This window comes from Atractosteus spatula, chromosome 8 (genome assembly GCF_055471065.1).
Source record: "Atractosteus spatula isolate fAtrSpa1 chromosome 8, fAtrSpa1.hap1, whole genome shotgun sequence".
Lineage (NCBI taxonomy): Eukaryota > Metazoa > Chordata > Actinopteri > Semionotiformes > Lepisosteidae > Atractosteus > Atractosteus spatula.
In genome coordinates, this window is record NC_142713.1 from 45,655,717 (window position 1) to 45,674,960 (window position 19,244).

Below are 19,244 nucleotides of genomic sequence, written 5' to 3' on the forward strand. Positions count from 1 at the left end.
AGAGTCCCATTAAGTGGGAATCTTACCCAGCAAGCACAGAATGCAAGATGTCACTTCACCCTGGATGGGACAATTAGATTCTAGAGCAGCAGTGTGGAGGAGTGGTTAGGGCTATGGACTCAAAAACTAAAACGTTGTGGGCTCCAGTCCTGGATATGTCACTGCTGATATACCTTTGAGCAAGGTACATAACTAAAAAATATACCACATAAAGCAGACCTGTGTAAATGTATGTTGCTTTGCACTAATCCACCATCCAAATGAATTACTAATAGTAGCTGTGTTACATTTATATATGGTTTTTCATAACAGTGAAGAGGCCACAATAACTATAACAATGCTTGTGTTTCATGCACATGTATGTCATTGCTAATGACATACATTATTTGCTTTAGTGTTCTCACTAATGAACACTAATTGCTTTAGTGTTCTCTTTCTTCTTTTTTTCAGCATGGAATAAACCTATTACTTGTTCCATTGCTAATGTCATTTGTGTTTGGTAGAGTGAAAAAAATAAAAATGGGTGTAATTTTATTAAACGGTAAAACAAGAAACCCCATGTCTTTTAATAAATGAATAATAAATCCTTGCTTTTATATTTGCTTTTATATTTGTTAACCCAAAGGATTCCAAAACATCTTCCTCCACTGAAGTGGGTAATGAATGGCAGTAATTTAGTGCCAGCTACTGCACAATACCATTTCAGCTGTAGGCCTACCTACACTATGTAATAATAATAAATCCTGACACTTATATATTGCTTTTCTGGACACTCCACTCAAAGCGCTTTACAGGTAATGGGGACTCCTCTCCAATACCACCACCAATGTGCAGCATCTACCTGGATGATGCAACGGCACCCATAGTGCACCAGAATGCTCACCACACATCAGCTATCAGTGGGGAGGAGAGCAGAGTAATGAAGCCAATTCACAGATGGGGATTGTTAGGAGGCCATGATTGTTAAGGGTCAATGGGAAATTTGGCCAGGATGCCAGGGCAACACCCCCACTCTTTTTGAGACACGTCCTGGGATTTTTAAAGACCACAGACAGTCAGGACCTCGGTTTTATGTCTCATCCGAAGGACGGTGCCTATTTACAGTATAGTTTCCATGTCACTATACTGGGGCAGAGGTCTTTGATCCAGGTACTGACCAGGCTCACGCCTGCTGAGCTTCAGTGGGCAGGATGATATGGCTGCTGGCCGTGTATAGAAGTGGTAGTGGAGGAAGGCCTAGAGTTGAACAGATTGTAAAAGGCAGGGCACTGGGGTTAACACCCCTCATCTTCTGAACAGTGCTGTGGGAACAAGGAATTATTAGCTAGGGCTCTGAAGTTGCAGCTGGAAGGCTGTGTAGGGTACTATTTTTACACCCATGATTAGCGCACTGACTACTCCAGTAAAATATCTAGCTCTAGAAATGTAAGCTGCCTTGGATACAAGGGTCAAACAAAAATACTATTGCCAGTCTTTAATAACCATGTTGTCAAGGCCATGCTTTAATGAGTCATCTAGAGGACCACACCTCTTACAGCACAGTGCAAATGTTGTCCAGAAGGAAGACTGTCACCTACTGTCAGTAGTAATAATAAACTTAATTTAGTCTAAAATCTTTCTTTTATGTTTTTAGGCTTTTCACCTAAGACTTAAAAGCACCCAATTTGGCTGAATTTGGTGATTAGAATCAGGTGGTTGAGCAATTAACAAGTAAACAAGGACTGAGTATATGGGGATATATTCTGTTGGATCATTCTCTTAATTAAATAATCCAAATAGATGTTATGTCTTTGCGTCATACATTTAATCTAGTTACCTTAATCTTGAATTGACATTTCCATGACGATCTAATTCTGTTTTAGGTCTAAAATATATGAGAAAATGGACCAAACGTCTTGCCACTGTACAGTTAGAAGTTAAGATACTAAATCAAGTGATATAATGTTAAAATTAGACAGCAGACTAGTAAATCCATTTATTTTCATTTGTGGTCATCATCACCACCTTGCAAAAAGATATTGCAATTCTGGAATTTGTTCGGTGACCTGATATATTCCCAGGCATAAAGGAAAGTTCTACACTGTCAGGATAAAATAATTTAATCTTTTTAGTCTAAAACAAAAGAAAACTACTACAACAGGACCTGATTCATTCAAAATCCTCTAAAAGACTGAATTTGACAAGAAATTGAGACCAAAGGGAAATGCATTTAAAACTGGGAACAGAATTGTTAGACTTGATTGTCGGATCTAGAACAAGTTATCCAGCCAAATTTTTAACACTGATAATCAGATTTCTTTCAAGAAGTGGCGGGGTGAGATCTTCAATTCAGTTAGCTAGACTAGCAATCCAAATTAGCTACACTGGCTGAAACGATTCCTCTCGTTTACAACTTTTCTTATACTAATCACAAAAATGCATTTTTTGTCAGCTTCAGTAGATTTGGAACTGCATACTGTATATGCAAGGACAATTGCTGGATATCTGCTTGATATAAATGCAAAATTATTAATTTACCTTTATAATGTAATCACAAAAAAACAGGAAGACAAATGATTGCACATAATAACTCTTTAAATAAGATGTTAAATTCCCCACCAACAGGAATACAATTTCAACTGAATTAAAATCTTTTTGTAATTTCTTTTCACAGATGGTTTTAATGTTACAGACACGGAAGCATTTGGTTTAGATGGACAGTACTAATGGATAACAAAGTTATTTACTTGGTTGCAAGTTTTTGAACTGCTACCTAGCATTTTGAGTACTTTACCACTAGGTGGCTGTAAATGCAAAATTAAAGATACCTGTAGTTAAAAATAATCCTAAAGAGTAATAATAATAGAGGAAATGATTATTTTAAAGAAGGTATCATCTATAAAAACAATAGAAGGATTAATCCTGAAGGCCAACACTATTGACCACATTTCTCTAACGACTGGATGAGTAATCATAGGCAGCTTTTGCAATTACTGTACCCTCGATCTGGCCAGGGTTCATTAAATACTTTGCTTACATGGGGGCTACTGAATAGTTGACTCCAGATTTCCTGCTGGACCTCAACAGGGATGCATTTAATAACTGTATATTGTTATTAATACTCCAGCTACATTGGTTACCAACCTCCACTTTGTTTTAAATCCAATTGCTAACTGCAAATCTGCAGTGTTTACTTCATCATCACTCCCGCAGTGAAAACTGTGCAATAGGCTTAACCTATGCATCAGATACCATGATCATTTTTCCTTTCTGTATGATCAGTTCTTTGAAATCTGTCACCCTGGCCTGTCATACCTGCATAGTTATTCTACTTTTACATGACTTAATAATTACCTAAAACAACAATACTGACAAACTCAAGCATGTTATTAAATATTCTTGAAGCTGGTTTTGTTATCTGTTCTTATATTCTTTTGTTCTGCTTTTGTTCTCTATGTGTTAAACTTTCAGATATTTTGACTTGTCCCATTATTGCCTACATATTATTTATTACAAGGTGATAAATATAATTTTGAACCCCTAATTTGGATCTGAACTGACTGGCCAGCAACATTTCAGAAAACATGCTTTCTTAAACCATGCAGTAGGCTATTGCATTGCGCAACATGTTCCTCTGTTTATATTTGTGAAGCTAAAATTCAGTGCCAAAACAGAGCTTCCTGAATAGTTTGTTTGTGAACAAGAAGAGATGATTTCTGTTCTCTGACAATAGCTGTACTTGAGAGCTTTGTTTTCCCATTTGGGATTCAGGTCAAGATCAGGCCATTTTCTATTTAAACAGCATTGACTGTAAAGCTCTTTCATATAAAAGGATGATTTTGCTGAACTCTGGTTGCACTCACTAGGCATCATTCAGGATACAACTTTTACACATTTTATATAGTAGATACTATTCTCTCTCCAAACTATCTCAGAATTCCTTGTAGATTGTTTGAGATGCCTGGCATAATTTTCTCTCAGTGACCACTACAGTGATGCAGCCCTCCCCAGCAATTCCTTTATAGTATTTTGTGAGTCAAACATACTGCTGTAATAAACACAAGCTCTTTTTTTGTTCAGTTAAAAAAGCAAATCTATCAAGAAAAATTTTTTTTTTTCTACTCTTAATCTACTTTTTGATTGCTTAAAATAGAATGATTAATAACTATCTGAATTTATTATATCAAATTATAACACATTTGAGTTGACCACGGTCATGCAATATCAAAAATCTACAGAAGAACAATTATTTATTTACCATTATAACCCACATACAAGTCTGTTTTTTCAGTTCAGTTGAACCTGGCTGATCTGGCTTAAAAAATAAAACTTTGGGTTTGTAAACCTTGTGATACATTGGCATTGTGCACATTCAAAATGATATTTTAAGATGGAAGTAATGTGTGTTTAGAGCATGTTATGAAACTATTACACAGTTAACCTGAACACAATTTGTATCATATTAAAAATGATTAATTTTCAACATGTTTCTGAAACATATTATGTGCTTTTATTTTTTGAGTTGGAAATGATTAATATTTAGGTTGCAGATCTAAATACCATGTTTATTTCATCACAGGACTGTATGTTCATTTCACGGTGCTACAAAGCAGTGCTGATTTGCAAAAAAATGACGTTATTTTAGTTTTTCAAGCATTTGAAATGAATCAAATGAAGAAGAGAATCTTTTTAAATAGTATTTTTTTTTCTCAGCGGGAGATTTAGTGACAGCAGAATGTATATGTAGTGTATTTTTTCCATCTGATTTTCATTAGTACCTAACAAAGCTCATTACCTTAGCTGAATAGCTGTTCTTGACAGGCTCACTCCTCACCAGTCCAGTGGAATGCAAGAAGGCTGTGAGAGGTGTTACCGACGTAATGAGCACATAGACTTTGACAAAGGCAAAAACACCTTGTCCCACTGAAGGGCCCCCAGGGACGCTGGACCTCATCCTACAATAAAGGTACAATCATGCATGAGAGAATGGCCACAAGGGAAACCAGATGTACCTGACAAGTGCTGGAGGAAAAACAAAGAGCACTCTTGTGTTACAATGCAATCAAAAAGCACTCTGGCAGTTTAAAAAAAAAATAGAATAAAATGCCATTGAATTCAATGAAACTGTCTATAATAAATTTTAGAGTATTATTCAAGTTAACCAATTCCTGGCCCTCTGCTCTTACTATTTTTCTCCCTCCAAATATTTTCACTTCTACAGAAACCATACTAAAGCCAAGGAAAGTTTACAAAGTACAAATTGTTTAACTTTACATGTTTTCAGAGTAGAGTAGCATTTTTAAAATACTTTTCACATATAGCCTCTTCAGTCATGGTCAATAATATGACTGAAACTGAAAGTAGAAAGTAATCAGGCTGTATGAGACCAGATCATTTATGTTTGTAAAGTGCAAGAGTTGAACTCATGTACAATACCAAAATAACATAATCAAAACTGTGTAAAACAGTGTAAAAGCAGAAATAGCTTCAAAATTATTAATGTCTCTCTATGTAAGGAGCATTCAGAATCCTAAAAAAAGATCACCTCTATATGACTTTCATCCCATGATGACTGCTGTGGCTACATAATATATGTTAAACCTCACACTGACATTTCTGTTTAAAAGCATTTACAGTATGCTGTGCCTTGGAGATGTTTTCCCATCCTGTGTAACACTGACTAAATAGAAGATTCAAATAAACAGTACACAGTGTGACAGACAATGCAGTTATAACTTGGATCCGGGATCTCACAATAACATGAATATTAATTAGTTTATTTTGGAGTCTCCAATGAAATACAAGTTATATTGTTATTGTATACTTATATGACACATAACTGCAATGCTTACAATCTTACTTAGCTACTTAAAAAGGTAATCAAATATATTTAAGGAAAGGCTATAGATTTCAATTTTGTTTGAGAAAAATAAAACCAACAGTTTTTTTCCCAAAATACTCAAAATAAGGTTGCATTGTAATGTTCTGACTGTTCTGACTGTCACACCTAATAAAGTAAATGATCCGTCCCTGGCAAAGTGTTAGTAAGCCTCTACCTTTACTGCTATCAATGAGGTAAAAACAGTAAATTTTCACTGACTGTTATTAACACAGTGACTGACCATTCATTCTTGGCAGAGCTGTTGGTATCTCTTGGCTGACCACTGTGAGCTGCACAGGCAGAAGAAGCAATTGGAAGCTTCAGGTCTGAAACAGAATACAATAACAATAAATGTCTCCCATTCTTCGCTTGTAAAATAAGAGCAGGCACAGTCTAAGGTTTATTTTTAATCCTGTACATATTATTCCCGTTGTCTAATATGACCTCTTGAACAAAGCAAGGGTTTGGGTGAGGGGAGTTTGACCACTTGACCTCAAAAACAAACTAAAAACAGGCAAACTTTATATTTTCTCTTTCATCTTATTTGAATTGAAATTGAAATTTGAATGTCACTTTAGAGTTCCTTGCAAATGGAAAGATAATTCATATTGATCATCAGAATGTCTTCCATTATTTTCACCTTGCTTCTCTTTACCTGTAGCTCTGTTCTTAGATTTTTGCTAAAAATAAAACTTTTTTATGAACCATTATGAATAATTCAGTGCCCATGAAAAATTATTATGATAAATTATTATGCACACTGTTATATTGTATTGTGTGGTGTTTTTGTAGGCTTTATTATGATGTTGTGTAGCTCCATTCAAGAAAAGCATTACCATAAATCTTTAAGAATCTTTAAGAAGGAATGTAAAGGACTATGTGATACTAAGCACCATTTCAAAGAAAATGTCTCAGTTCATGTTCCCTGAGTATATTTCAGCATCAATGGCTCAGATTAGATTAGGCTGAAATCTAAATATCCTCTAATTTCTTTCTCGTTATGTCCATTCTATAAGAAATTCTACTCACATAGTAATGATAATGAAAATCCTTCTAATCTCTGTAGCAGTGAAAACATGTCATGTTTCAGTCCTATAAAGCTGATTGTGAGGTCAAAATATTAGAAATAAAACAGATTAGCTCCGACACGAACATATCAAAATTTATTTTGTAAATGATAAGTAATATTCAAGACACACATTCAAAATAGCATTTTAGAAATTAAATGAGTAATTTAATCTATTAAAAATAATGATTATTGTGCAGTAAAAGGTTGAGGGAATACAAAAAAATTTAATAAAAGTTCACAGCATATGAAAAATATGTGTTTATATTGGATACATATAGTAAGTAGTCACTACTATTTTGGAAAACAAACTTGAAGACTGAATGAAAACTGAATAATAACAGTGGTCTTGAAGAAAAGATCAATTGTAATCCTGAATGTTCTGATAGAGAACCGGAGGCAGAGCCAGAGTAGAGAAGACAACACGAGCTAATTTGACTGGAGTCGATTCCAGAGAATAAAGATTTACATACATATTTCTTGGAAAATATCCACGATAAATGCAACAGACAGTACACGCTATACAGTAGCTGTCACCCACCAGCAAAACAAACAAGTATGGCTCATACAATGTTTCTTTTCTAGTAGTTGCACCTAGGAAAACACTAGCTTAACATCAATAACCCACAAATATCAAGGTTATTATCTCAACAAAAACTGTAACTGCAATGTATTGTACAAGGTGCAAATACAGAACTCATTACCTGACAACCATTCATTGGATTGAAAAAGGCAGAGTCCATCTTTACTGGAGAAAGCTTGTTTCAATTCAGGTATCATGTTGACCTATAATAAGACAATATGTTATAAAGTAACAGTACAGAATTTTCCAAAGAGATGCTCCTGAATTTCTAACCACTGGAAAATAAGTACAGCAGTGATGTCACACTGTTTATTTCTCAAAAAGAAAAAAAAAATAAAAATCATTTTTAAGCTTAAAAGGTTACAGCTTATGTTTATGACTCTTTCTGCTACAGTATGTATAAAAATCTTATTCCTTTACGTTTATACTGTACTTGTGACTTTGAATATGGAAAAGGACTAAAGTGTCCCATAAAATATAACATTTTCTTCATATTTTGTTGTAACATTGTATGTGTTTTGTATATTGTTCTCTGTATAATCTGTGTTTACTGATGGTCATCTCGTAACACTTATTTTTTTCTTTTTTAACTCTTTCTTGTTATTTCTGTCTTTCAGCAGTAATGCTGTTTCACCAACATGATTCTATATCTTGTGTCTGAGCTTTTTATAGGGAGCAGGCACCTGGGAGTTCAGAATGTTCTTATTCAAATAATTTTGAGGTCATCTGTTGGTCAGGTCCTTAAAATGATGCTCTAGAGAGTCCTAAGGATCTTATTTCACTCACATTTTGGGAAACAGCAAAGCAATGTCCATGTGCCTGTGCTTTGAATGTTTCCATTTTATAAAAAGCTGATTTTTTAAAGAGATGCAAAGATAAAACTTCACAGACTTTCCTCTGCATAAAACCTTTTTAAATCAAACCCTAGTTATGGAACTGTGCAGGCAGCAATAGAAGGGTAAGGTGTTGTTTTAAACATTCCCTGAGAAGCTACAGAACTGTAGCTTTTCATTTGAATGGTTGAAGCAATAACTTTAAAGTTCCAGAAAATGCAAATCCACAGGCTCTTGAAAACGTCTAAAGAGCTGAGATTGGTCTTGCATTAAGAGCACAGTATTTGACTTGAGCTCATAATTATTGTGTCTTATTCTAAATGCCAACTTAAATCGTTTTAGTTTGGAAGAATCATTTAATGGTCATGTTTTAAGCCTTTTGACTTGGAAAGTGAGGACTCAGAATTAGAAAGATAATAGAAGAGTAAATGGACATGAATTCATTTTAGGCCTGCATTGCAATTAAAAAAAAAGTTTAATGAATTCTACAGGCTGATATTTTCAGCAAATGTATCTCAGTCTTATCATAATAAAGGTGCTTAAAATTTTTAAGTTTTATTAATCAGATCATTGAAACAGCTACCACAGTGTCATATTTAATGTGGACATTGAATAACACTGAATAGCATCTGCATAGAATCAGTCATACTATATTATTTTTGCATTTGACCCAGAGATCACATAAATAGTATAAAACAGAATAGAAGAATTCACCTATAGAATACCAGATGTAACACACCCAACCTCATAACTAAAACCACAATATAATACGATTGTAATGTAAGCTTTAAACCATTAAAGTGCAGCACCAGAAATGCCAAACAAACTCAAAGTAAATAGAATGCTATAATTTACAATATTGAATGCTGTGCCAAGATCTAAGAATTAAATCAGGTGCCATGAGGAGATCATTAGCAACTTTAAAAAGAGTAGTTTCAGTGGTACAGTACAGTATGTAACTGTCTAAAGGCAGATTTAAAGTTTTCAAGAGGTTTATTTACAGCAAACTACTTAGTTGCACTACAACCACACATTCTAACATTTTCACAAGAAATGGTTTTATATGGACCGATTGCTTATAAATGGACTGAAAATGATTCAGACTATCTAAAGCCATATTAAATTTTAATAGACTGGCATAACTACAGTTTAAAAAGCTGGCAGCACCAGCCAGAGATCAAGATGTCATTATGTTAAGCACTAAGGGCCAAAGGGCGGAGAAACAGGACCAAAATAAAATGTAGGGAATGGGAGTCCGACAAACAGGAAGAGGGTTTCACATGTGACACCCATTCAGCAAAGCAAAGAATGCAGGAGCGAGCTGTGTCGTGTGTTAATATGGAGAACCAGCAAATTGAGGCACACAGGAGGAAGTGCTGTTAAATGATATGAGGGAAGAAACATGACATGGCAGCTTAGATTTAGCAATAGATTAATGGTAGATAACAGATAACTACATTTTTGGATTATTCCCAACAACTTGAGAAAAATAGCTATATATAGACCTTGTCACAGCATGCCTCTATTCATTCAGGTGCTGCTTCCATGATTGAAGATGTGCCCTCAAGCCAGAGATTTGATATCTATGCTCCTGTTTATGAGAAACTGTCTTTATAGAGAGCAACTGGTCAGTTTATCATGAAGCACTGCAAGTATGTTAGACAAACCAAGTTTTAGAAGGGGCCAAGGTCTCACATGTAGTATACAGTATGTCAGGAAGGAATGGAATGCCGTGCCTTATCTGTCAAAGTACTGAAGCAGGACAGACAAAATGAAGAGAGAGCAGAATGCTAAAGCTTGTAGTCTATAAGGGTTAAAGTAAGAGACAGAAATCTCCAGATACAAAGAACAGCCATGTGATTAGAAAATCCCAAATTAAGATTCTAAGAGGATGCCCAAGAACATCTAGCAATGCCATCTAAACTCCCCTAGCTCCCCTAATCTTACAACATCTCTAGGTAACTCCACCATTTGAGTAATGCTTATGGGTAGAATACTGTGGCAGAACAGAAGATGTCTCAGTTACACTCAATATATTCTTCCCTTTAAAAACAAATAAAAAGGTATCTAGAACACTGCGCATATTCTCCACTAGTATACAGTAATTCCACTTAATCTGTGATTGGATTATCAAACAACTGGAAGAGTACACATGTAACAGGTCTCCCTGTAAAGCTGATGTCTTTACCTTGATCTTTCAATCATTTCACACCAAAGGGTCTGTGTCTTGGCATAATGGGGCTGGGGCTTGTTTGGGTTATACTCAGGGGTGTCCTTGTTCATCTGAGGTCAAATCTGCGCTTCAAACTCAATATATTGTGCCTTTAAATGTACACGAAAGCTGTACATACTGTATGGCCTTACCTTCTGATGAGGATTTGGTTGATGAAACTTCATTCTTTTGAGGCAGCTTTTTGCAGAATTTTGCAAGCATATCAGGATATCCCAAGTATTGTTACCTGTGACAAAAAATATTCAGACTTTTAATGTAATACATTATGAAGTTATAAATATGCCTATAATAATACAAGCCTTCTATAAAAATGCATAGTTTCTCTCTGAAAAATATAGATTTGAAAGCAGTGTTTTCAAAATACAGTTGTAATTCCCAAAACAGTAGTTATACACACAATAAGAATTAACAAATCTTTTTTTATGTTACATGTTGCCTCTAAAGAAATTAAATGATAGAATTTAATAAAAAGTTTGGAGTAGAACAGAAATCAAGATCTCATTTTTCTTCCTGAAGAAACCCCCAATTCAGGAGATAACCAGTTCCGGGTTTAACCCTTCAGTAAGTGGTTCCTTTTATGCCTTTTAGAACTTCAAATTCTTCACAATTTTCTTTTGGGATTAAAAGATGAAGGAATAAGAAGACACCCAAAACCTGAAGTGTTTCTGAGACAGGCAACTGACTACCACATACTATGCTAAAAATATAAGCATCTGAAGGATAACATAGCTCTGGAACAATATCACTCATGTGAAGGAAATTTGACTAGACTATTTTTTTATGTGACGTAGTCAAAGACTTAGCCTTTTCTTCCACCAGAACAGCATAATAATTTATTGGAAAAAAAAGAAAGGTTTACAGCAAGAAAAAGTCATTATTTGCTTATCTTGCGAGCACTGAAAACAGCCTACAATCTTGAAAAAACAAAGATTGATTACATAATCCATCCTTCTGAGTCTTAGACTGTCCAGAGACAATCACTGCCAAGTGTACAAAAACATCTGGTAACTATTTTGTGAGTCAGAACCACCCAAGGAAGCATTTTAGTTTAGTTGGAACAGAAATGAGACATTTGTCTATTTGTGCAACTGCATACCAAATGTAAGGATAGTAATTTTAAATGAGAGCAATGTAAGTGTTACGTTTGCATTTCAAATAGGAGAGTCTTAGAAAAAAATATTATGAAGTGAACCCAAACCCAGTTTAACTACGAGAATTGTTTTTACTTCTCTAACCTTAGAAAAGAAAGCAGTGAGGTTGTGCCATTTGCTAGAAACCTGCCTAAGTCAAGCAGACATAAATATTTAATAATGTTTTCAGAAAAAATACATCATAATTTGCTGACTGCAGACTGAAAAGTCAAAATCCTTTATAGTACCAGAAAAGATTGTTTTTAGACTGAATTACAAAGAGCACCCAGCTAAGCAGTGTGTAGTTATCTTCCTTTTGTCAACACTAACATAGCTTGCATTGAGCTTAACCACATTCTGCAGAGCTATTTATATCTCCAGTTCGAAAGACCTGAAAGAAAAACAGAAGGCATATGGCACTGTCTGAGATTAATACTCAACTACACAACAATAAGACGATTTTGAAAGTAACCTAACACAAGTGTAACAATAATTCATTTTGCACAAGACATGTTAATCCAAATTATACCTTATACCATATTATACACAGGTTACAAATGTTGAAATATTTCTTTTCCCACTGGGAGTTCATGTAAATGCACACTTATTTAGAAGTAAAATATAAGGCCCTTTAATGGCAATTATTTGTTTTTTGACAATTTTAAAGAGCTTAAGCAAGACTTTCCTTTATTAAGGACAGTGATATGCTTTGGAACTTACTTTACATGGACAAGTAGAAATGGCTCGCAGATATAGATGTGCTTTGTTTACAAAATGTATATTAGATAGCAGATTTAATCATCTGTAAGATTATTGCAGATTTAACTAATTTTATATGGTATTCAGACCAGAAAATGACTGGAGAACCACTTATTTAAAATGTAGTTTTAAAAATCTATGTTTGTTTTCTAACGTGGAGCTTTCAATAAGCAGTATTTACTCATTCACATAATACTAGATTTAAAGGAAAAATCCTACAAAATAAAAAGATAAAAGCAAAAGTATGTGACAGAAAACTTTCTGAAGCTGTAACTCCATTTAAAGAAGCAAACTTCAGCTGTAAAAGCTCATAAGCAATAATGGGTTAACATACTTCAGTGCCGCCAATCAGCTGTCTTTGTTCATACAAGCAAGAAAAGAACTACAGGTATCACATTTAAAATTTTTAAAATCAAATATCCTAAAATGTTTGACATGTGCTTGGGTGGTAGGTACACTTTTCTTCATGTTTCAGAATCAAATCTTAATTCTTTTAAATATACATTTTCGCATTCACCTTCATGGCCGTTCAAAGGGAAAGATGACAAAAAAAATAATTAAAGATATATAAGTTAATTTCCAAAAAGGAAATGAAGAGCCAAAAAAAAGATTTCACATGTAAAAAGGAATACTTAACACCATCCAATATGTATAGACTTTGCAGAGAACTAAAAATCTAGAATTAGAATTTAAAGGCAATATAAATATCAAAATAACAAAAAAGGTGTCAAATATATTGTAACGCTTACGGCCGACAGGTACTGTGTAAGAGCCGGCTTACCAGAGCAGGTGACGTCACTGCCCTTCCCAGTGATAGCAGGACTACAGCTACTGGGCTGTAGTGAGATCTCTCTTTAGCTCACCGGGCTGGGTCCCTGCTGAGTGACGCGGGAGTCCCGGGTTCGAGCCCCCGACGGTGCGGGGCCGACCTAATGCGGCAAGGGCGCCCGCCTGAGCCCCCGTTGCGTTACAATATATTACATTCCAAAACAAAGCCTAGATTATACAGCTTGTTGAGCAGTGTTAAGAGTGGAAACAGGTGTGCACTTCACGATTAGAAGCCTGTGACTTAGACAGGGAACCACATCGGCTGCTTGTCAATATGTTACACAGCTATTACACAGCTGTACTGTAAAAGTTGCTTCCTCACAACCTTTCCCCTGATGCTGGAGTTTTTCTGGAAGTGTTAGAATTCCCTTAACACCCAGGGATCTATCTAGGTCACGAAGAACACAGTGGTAAAAGCAAAAGCTGCAGTGTGAGAAGGTGGGTGCATAGGCACCCTGGGCTATGACACTCACATCACATCATCAGCTGTTCATGTAACTAGTCCAATAAGACTTGTCAACAGCAAAGTGAAACCATCACTCAAAGTATACTTAGCCTAAACCTAAAGCTAGGCACCTAGTCTAAACATCTCACAAATTACAATTATATCCATTTATTTTCTAACTGCTTTATCCAATACAAGGTCACAGGGGAGCTGGAGCCTATCCCAGCAAGCCATGGGTGAGAGGCAGGATACACCCTGGATGGGACGCCAGTCTGGGCACACAAAGGCACAGACACTCATACCAGGACCAATTTTTCCAGAAGCCAATTAGTCTGTTGCTGAAACAAGTGCTTTTATTTACCTTGCTCGTTGGTTTCTGGCATGAGAAAAGGGCTAGCTTCTGTAGATCTTGACAGACTGACAACATATCCACGCTGCTCAAGCACATGCTGAAAAAGCTGAACCTCGGAATCTGTCTCTAAGTGGAATCCAGTCAGGATAATAGCTCTCCTGGTGCCTCCAGCCTGGTTCAGGGACACTTTTTCCACCTGCAAAAAAAAACCTAGCATGTAGAGAAACATTTTCTCCATTTCAAAGACATTCAGTATTTTTCCCCATGCCTTAATAGTACAACCCAGTAAATTTCAAATATAAAATCTTCTATCAAATATAAAAAACAAAACATAATCAGATTTTGGACTATTTAGTGACAAACAGCATAAAACATGTATCTTGAAAAGACAATATTATATTACTATTTATGATATCCTCCTTTGGTTTCTTCCAATTACACACAAATTGTAGCTTTGTATAATTTGTTGGCCTCTTTCTAAAATAATGGAGAACGTCACTCGAACAATACTGTCTGCAAACAAAATGGAAGAGAAGTGGAAATTACTTTATATAATTAAATATTTCTTTCTGTAATATTGACTCTGTGTAACACAGTATACTGTATATAGTAAAATTAATGCTAATCTTGCAGATGGGTGTCTCACATTTAATGCTCCTCTTGTATTCACAAATGCTCAAATAATTTTTTTATTAATTAATTAATTTGTTTTTGGCTTTCCACCTCCTGCACATCATTTCCTTTCCTAAATTTTCTCACAGGATGCACACCTGTAAGATTATATCACAGCCATAAATCAAAAGTGGCAAAAAGACATAATACACTCTATTTGAAATACAGATGACTCATATTCTGAATAACAGAATAACATTTAATGTATCATTTAATGATTATTCATGATTAGATAATGCAGCAGTGCTCTTTTTGTGGGATGTATACATTAAGATAAAGTTTGTCTTCTTTTTTATGTACGCATTTTACTTCTATGTTCACAGTAACAACCCCCATACCCATAGCATAAGGCATCTGATAAAAAAAGGCTCCTCTGATCCACAGCAACATACATCTCTCAACATGACCGCCATTACCCTACAGGTTCCATCTAAGTCACAGAGGTCACTTTTCGGCTAATGTCATGACCAATGCTGAAATCAAAATTTCTAAAGCTAGTCTTCCAATTTTTGGGGTATCCGATAATTTTCAACTTTAAGATGAAACAACAGATATTCTTTTTCGTGGAGATGAGGTGGTACAATGGTTTTAATTCTAAATAAATTTAAAAATGCTGGAATAGCAATATATAATTAGTTGACATGTGTCCTTCACCGTCAGGTTGTTGTTGGGTAATTAAATACTCAAAACAAATACTCAAAAACTAGCTCATCAACCTGTCTTGCTTTGACTTTAGTGTTTGGAGTCCGTTGTCAAATGTTAAAGTGAAAACCAGAGAACTTGAAGTAACCCAAGAAACAGGCAGTTATGATACTACAAGGAAACAGAAACTCAATCAAAATCATAGCACAGAATCTGGGCAAGCCAAAATCAGCAAATTGGAATATAGTAAAAAAAAACATAGGGTATAATTACCAATCAGCCAAGACCACGTTGGCCAAGAGAAACATCTGCAGCTGATCACAGAAAAATTATCTGAGTTGTCAAGGAAAACTCCAAAACAACTGTCAGTGAAATCACCAACAGTCCCCACAGTGCAGGACTGAAAGTATCAAAATCCTCAATCTGCAAAAGACTGTGTCTACAGAATAGCAAAGCCTTCACTGTAAAATGTAAATGTCACCAAGAACAAAAAAGACAGATTAGAATTTACTAAGAATTACACAGATGAACTAGCAGAGCCCTGGAACAAGTTAATGTGGAGAAAGAAAGGAACTGCAGATGCTCCAAAAACACCACCTCATCTACAATATGAGCCCTGGTGGAGGTAATGTCATGGCTTAGACTTTCATGGCTGCCTCATGAACTGATTCACTCAACTTTATTTTATTGCTTCCTGATGGATGGATTGTACCTATTCATATTATTCACATTATTCTCATGATCACAAATACAAATTGCTTGACAGTAAAAGTAACAATTTTGACTTTAATGCCCCAGTGCTTTTGGTGGGCACTGTAACAATTTTAAATTGCAATGCTAATTGGTCAAACTATTAGGCTTAAGATTATGTAAAAGAGTCTTGTTTGAAAAAAAACATTAACCTTCTAGTCAAATAAAACACACAAAATTTAATTCTAACTTTATCTATCATGTGCACTGCTATTCACATTTTCTTAAAAAAAAGATTAGCTTGGGGTGTATTTGTTGAATTAACAATATACAGACAGCTGCCAAAATAAAGAAAACATTTGAGTAAATAAAGGATACAAAGCATATTGAAAGCAGGTGCTTCCACACAGATGTGGCTCCTAAGTTAATTAAGCTATTAACATAGCGTCATGTTTAGAGTCATGTATGAAAACACTGGACATGTCCAATTGCCCATCAATTTGCCTACCACGGCTAGAAGAAGAGATCTCAGTTGGGGATCATGTTTGGCAGGAGCTTTAGGAAGATCGCTCAATTTTCTGATGTTTCACGAGGAACAGTGCCTAAGGTAATGTTGGCATGGAAGTCTGAGGGAAAGACGTCAACTAGTGGCAACTGTGGACGAAAGCACATACCCCATAACGGATTTCTGTGATTTCTGTGCATTGGTTCAAGGTGCAAGGTAAAATGGAAGAGCAACTTCACAGAGAGGGATGTTACAGACAGGTTGCAGTGCATAAGATAAGATAAGATCATTTCATTAGCCATATACAATTTCCTGCATTAGGAATTTGTCTTTTCACATTCCCAAGCTTGCTCTCCATGAGACACACAGGCACACAGACAGGGAGAGAAGCTTGGGGTCAGAGCGCAGGGTCAGCCATTTATACGGTGCCCCTGGAGCAGCTGGGGTTAAGGGCCTTGCTCAGGATTCCTCTGCCGGCCACGGGATACAAACCGGCAACCTTCCAGGCACAGGCGCAGATCCTTAGCCACAGTGCCACTGCTCCGCCCATAAACCCCTTATTATACCTAAAATGCACTTTTGTAAATAAAGTGGTACAAACAGACATTAGCTTACTGAGCAGCGGAATAAATGGTCAGCTGAGTCATCTTTCTCACCCCTGTTCTCAACAAGCAGACCAGTACATGTATGGTGCACGCCCAAAGAAAACTACAGGCTCGAATGCTTGCTTTCCATGGTGAAAGGTTTTGGGAGCTCTGTTACAGTGTGGGGTGCATGTTCCTGGCATGGTTTATGTCCATTCAGCCCATTGGAGGGCAAGGAGAATGCCAACAAATACTAAGCCAGAGTGATCATGTTCATCTTGTGATGAAGCATTTCTACCCTGACAGGAGAGGAATCTTCCAGGATGACAATGTCCCCAGGGACACAAGTGGTCACTGTCGAGTATGAAAATGATGTAAACCATGTGCTATAGCTGACCAAGTCACCAGATCTCAACCTAATTGAACACTTACAGTATGGGAGATTCTGCAGTGGCGCCAGCGTTTTCCACCTCTATCAACAACACCAAATAATAAAATTTCTCATGGAAGAATGGTGTTGCTTCCTTCCAATAGATTTCCAGATACTTGGAGAATCTATACCAGCATTGAGGCTGTTCTGAAGCTCTTCTGGCAGCCTCACGCCCTATTAAGAAACTTTATGTTGGTGTTTCCTATATTTTAACTGTGCTTTGTTATTGTATGTAAATTAAAAAACCTCTTATGTGAAGATCATACTGTATTTAATTAAACTACACTTACTATACAATATATTGAGTGTTAATAATGATGTCAGGTTTCTTGGTTCCAGTTAGCCTAGTCATTAAATAACACACATTTGGCTGTGATTACAAGAGTTCTATTTTGAACACAGCAGATGTGTTTTTTTATTACTTCCATGTATTTTCTTGTGACCTTCGTTACTACACCAATTGAGTGAGAACCTTGGACCCACTGAGCCAAGCTACACCCCAACCATAATTATAACGGTTTACAGGCTTCAAGGCCTTTAATACGCCACAGCAGACCTGCTCAAAATATTGATATTCAAATAAATGATCACCACTTTTGTAGTGCCGTATCTAAAATAAGAAAAACCTCAAATAAAGAATCTGTATTTACAACGAAAGAGCAAAGTTTAAATTTTAAAAGAGCTAAATAATTTATAAAAACCTGGCTCCTGATTAAAGGTACAATTGCTTAGGCGGCATGTTTTTCTTACCAACAATATTAATGTGACACCTGGGACATGTCATGCTCAAATGCCTCAGTTTTATACTATCTTCTTCTATTTTATGTCTATTTTACTGTGATATTTATTTCTAGTTGGTACATAAATTCTTTCTTAAATAATTAGAATCATGGAGAATACAGACATGGTTTTAAAGATGTGGTAAATAACATTAATACAGAATTATTGTATTTACAGTAAAGAACATGGCATATCTTCTAAACAACAGGTGACATAGAGCAGTAATACAAACTTAACACATATGGAGAAAAAAGCAGACTTGCTATTAGTACCATAATTCGTTAAAACCATTTGAAGTTATAGCTGATTTATCTTCTTTTAAAGGCAGTACCTAGATTATTCTGGTTAATGACTTGCATTTGACATATTTAAATCAACAGAAATTAAAACCAAGGCAGCTTCAAGCATGACAATCATAGCAGAGAATAATATATTTTCAAACAAGAATAAATCTTAAGTATCCCTTCTTATTGTAGAAACAGAAATAAGATATCCAAGTTTGAAAATAAACCTTTTTATCCTTGACCTATACATAGCCCTGGCAAAACATGAGCACAGTGAATGCTTTGGCATCAGGCTGCTTCCGTATTGTGAGGATGAGATCATCAATCTGTGTTTGCAGGACCACAGCCAGTTCTAGGCAGATACTCTGTATCAAGGAGTCCTGTGAAGTCAATTTAAGGGGACTCTTCGGCACTACTCTGAACATGCTCAATGGGCTTCATTCCCATTAGCTGGCCAGACTACCCCTGGGCTGCAGTGATTTGGCTCTCCTCGGGTGTGAACTGGGCTATCCTTGACTAATGAATGCAAAATCATTCCGCTAAGCTAACTGGAGCTCCCTCACACAGT

The 19,244-nt window shown here is 35.9% G+C and overlaps 1 protein-coding gene across 2 annotated transcripts in view; it reads right to left on the minus strand.

The window, feature by feature from the left end:
- cped1 (cadherin like and PC-esterase domain containing 1) overlaps positions 1–19,244 on the minus strand; it is a 99,509-nt gene that overhangs the window by 67,557 nt on the left and 12,708 nt on the right. For both annotated transcript variants that reach the window (XM_088924368.1, XM_088924367.1), the window contains exons 2-6: positions 14,099–14,285; positions 10,707–10,801; positions 7,631–7,712; positions 6,102–6,186; positions 4,775–4,934 (exon numbers count right to left, since the gene is read on the minus strand). In XM_088924368.1, coding sequence (XP_088780494.1) covers positions 4,775–4,934; positions 6,102–6,186; positions 7,631–7,712; positions 10,707–10,801; positions 14,099–14,285 — 609 coding nt within the window. The remainder of the gene's footprint in view (positions 1–4,774; positions 4,935–6,101; positions 6,187–7,630; positions 7,713–10,706; positions 10,802–14,098; positions 14,286–19,244) is intronic.